Source organism: Cariama cristata, unplaced genomic scaffold, assembly GCF_000690535.1.
Source record: "Cariama cristata isolate BGI_N322 unplaced genomic scaffold, ASM69053v1 scaffold8794, whole genome shotgun sequence".
Lineage (NCBI taxonomy): Eukaryota > Metazoa > Chordata > Aves > Cariamiformes > Cariamidae > Cariama > Cariama cristata.
Window position 1 is genome coordinate 37,050 of NW_009613461.1, and position 2,641 is coordinate 39,690.

At 44.5% G+C, this 2,641-nt stretch overlaps 1 protein-coding gene across 1 annotated transcript in view; it reads right to left on the reverse strand.

Annotated features, from left to right (window-relative positions):
* ACBD3 (acyl-CoA binding domain containing 3) overlaps positions 1-2,310 on the reverse strand; it is an 18,236-nt gene extending 15,926 nt beyond the window's left edge. The window contains exon 1 of the mRNA XM_009699033.1: positions 2,290-2,310. Coding sequence (XP_009697335.1) covers positions 2,290-2,310 — 21 coding nt within the window. The remainder of the gene's footprint in view (positions 1-2,289) is intronic.
* Between the last annotated feature and the right edge of the window lie 331 nt (positions 2,311-2,641).

A 2,641-nucleotide genomic window follows, 5' to 3' on the forward strand; every position in this document is an offset into this window, starting at 1 on the left:
GCGTGTATTGTAAGGAAGGCTCTTGTTTCTCACAGAAAAATTGGACTGGAACACTATTAACCATCTATTTTCTATGCCTCCGTCATTCTGAAAAGCTTTCTCCACAAGCCATTATGGATGCTAAAAAAAGCTAGCGCACATCTCCTGCACAGCCTAAGGCCTGACAGTTGAAGTGACCCAGGGTCAAACATTTCAGATTTGTTTCTGTCTTTATCAGAGACTGAATAAAGTAGATTTTCAGTCTCTTTTAATATCCCAGCCTAGTTTCAGTTGTGTTTCTCACATTGTTTATACACACTCCTGCCCTGTCTTGTCTTCATGCAATTCTGTTACATGCAATATGCCACCACAGACAAGTGTTAGCAGTCATTGTAATAGGCAAATCCGAAGTATTTTGGTCAGATTCAACTTTTCTAGGAAGAAAGTACATCATGAGTTACAACCAGACAACTAAGTCTGCACACTGAAGCAGAAAGCAAGCTGCTTAACCAGCAACTGCTGCTTACCCTTTGACCTCGCACAGGGACTCCTCTAGCATCCCGACTCGAGCTCCTTCCATCCCAATCCCCACAGTTAACCCAGATACCATCATTCTCCCAAACAAGTGCTGCCTTGAGTTACTTGTTTGTTCCATGGTAGCTGCGTCAGTAGGTAATATCATACACTGAGACACGGATATCAACTAACTTTAAGATAGACAAGGTTTTTCACAGACACTCCCCATCTCTAAATCAGTACAGCTTTCAGAATAATGATCAGAATCAACATCTCAGCATTGACCTATTAACATGGGTCAACCTTCAGATGCCTCATATGTTGCTTCCTTAAGTAAAAGAGGAATCTCTATTTGTTCCTTGGCATCTACAAGGCTGCTAAACAAGCAAGCCCACTCCCACGGTTGTTTTGACAGTGGATGCATGAAAACCATTTGGAAACAAGACCAATTATTTTTGGAGCCATGCAGATATAGAACAAGCTAGCAGAATCAGTAATCCAAGTATTACAAGCTCCTGTAACTCACCATCACATCTATAAATAAAAATCCTCGTGTTATATCACTTTCAGCAAAAAACTACAGAAGAAGGTATGGGCAATGAGTTCATGTGACTTATCCCAGCTGTAAGGACAGAGGAACAAAGCCTTCGTTTGGAAAGTCTGACAACTCCATACAACGTGGAAAATTTTCCTCTTATGAGCAAAACCATGCATTACAAGAAATTGAAGAAGGTTTAAAAAAAGCACCAGTAAGTTGAAACATATTGAAATTAAGCTTTTAACAAATGGAAGGCAGCAAAAACCCCACTTTTGAGACAACATAACACAAGGAACTGGAACCTAGACACAAGTAACACTCCACTGACTTTTCACCATCCAAGATCAGTTAAAGGTAGAACATAAATTTCATTAAACCATCAGATATAATAGACATAGGTTAGTGATAATGTAGATAAGCTCATTCACTATGTGTAATTTTTACACTGTAAATACAGGTTCCAGTAGAATATTAAACCCAAGACAAAATAAGACCACAGTTGACTGAAACAAGGAATTTGCTACTGCAGAGACATTTCTTTCTGCATCGTGTTTTAAGAACAAATGCTTATTAAACAAAACCTGAACTCTTTCAAGCAGATGGTTTTACAGAAAGGAAAAAGAGAGAGAAGCTACAATGCTTCCACAACCTGATACCCGGCTGCAGCCACTTCTGACACAGAAATAAATAAATAAAGCTGTAGGTTAGCATGCTAACAAAAAAAATTGCTTTGTAGAAAGGCATCAGAATAGGGTCAAAGAACCAGGGCTCAAGAAAACTGCTTAGAGCCTTACATGCTCCTAACAACTATCAGGGTGCAGGTCAGCCAAAGTGAAGAAAAGAGACAAGTAGGTCCTTCTAGCACAGTTTCCAGCTGCCAGTATGCCTGCCCTCAGAAGAGGCAGCTTTCCTGGGGGGATCGTCTAACAACTGACCACCACAAGACTGACCTTTCCAAGTACACAGCTGCACCTTCCCTAGCGCAGGCATGTTGCTAGAGTCCCTGCTCTGTGCCCCATGTTAAGCAGCAGCTGCCTGAAAGCCAGCAGAGCGACGCATCGCTGCGAGGTGCTCAAACGCTGTAGCACAACGTAACGCTACAGTGAATGCAACTCTTCCTCCCAAACCACACAATTTCCTCCCCTTGAGGAAAGCAAGTGTGACAAGGTACCTTCCTGCAGAAGCAAACCTGGCTACAGGGGATGCCAAGACAAACGCTCCAGGTCTACACCCCGGGTATTTCACGGCTCCCTCACCCAGCTGCCAGCTGGAGTCATGACGGCACACGAAGCGGCAAAGCCAGACTCGAAGTTCGCATCCTGTGGCGACGGCACGACATCTCACGCCAGCATCCGGACTGTCAGCGGAGTCGATGACACTCAAAGCGAGCATTCTTCGCCTACGTTTGCAAGGTTTTTCTTCACGTACCACAAGCAAAAAAATCCTTTGCTCCGTTTTTAGGTCGGGTGATGCAAACCCTCGGAAATGCCTTCCCAGCCCCGCGGAGCAGGCACGCCGTGGCCCGGGGCAACCTTCCGGCTCTTCTCCCGGTCCCCCGCCTCGGCTCACCTCTCGCACCACGAAAAGCGCATCCCCACAAGCCGCCTC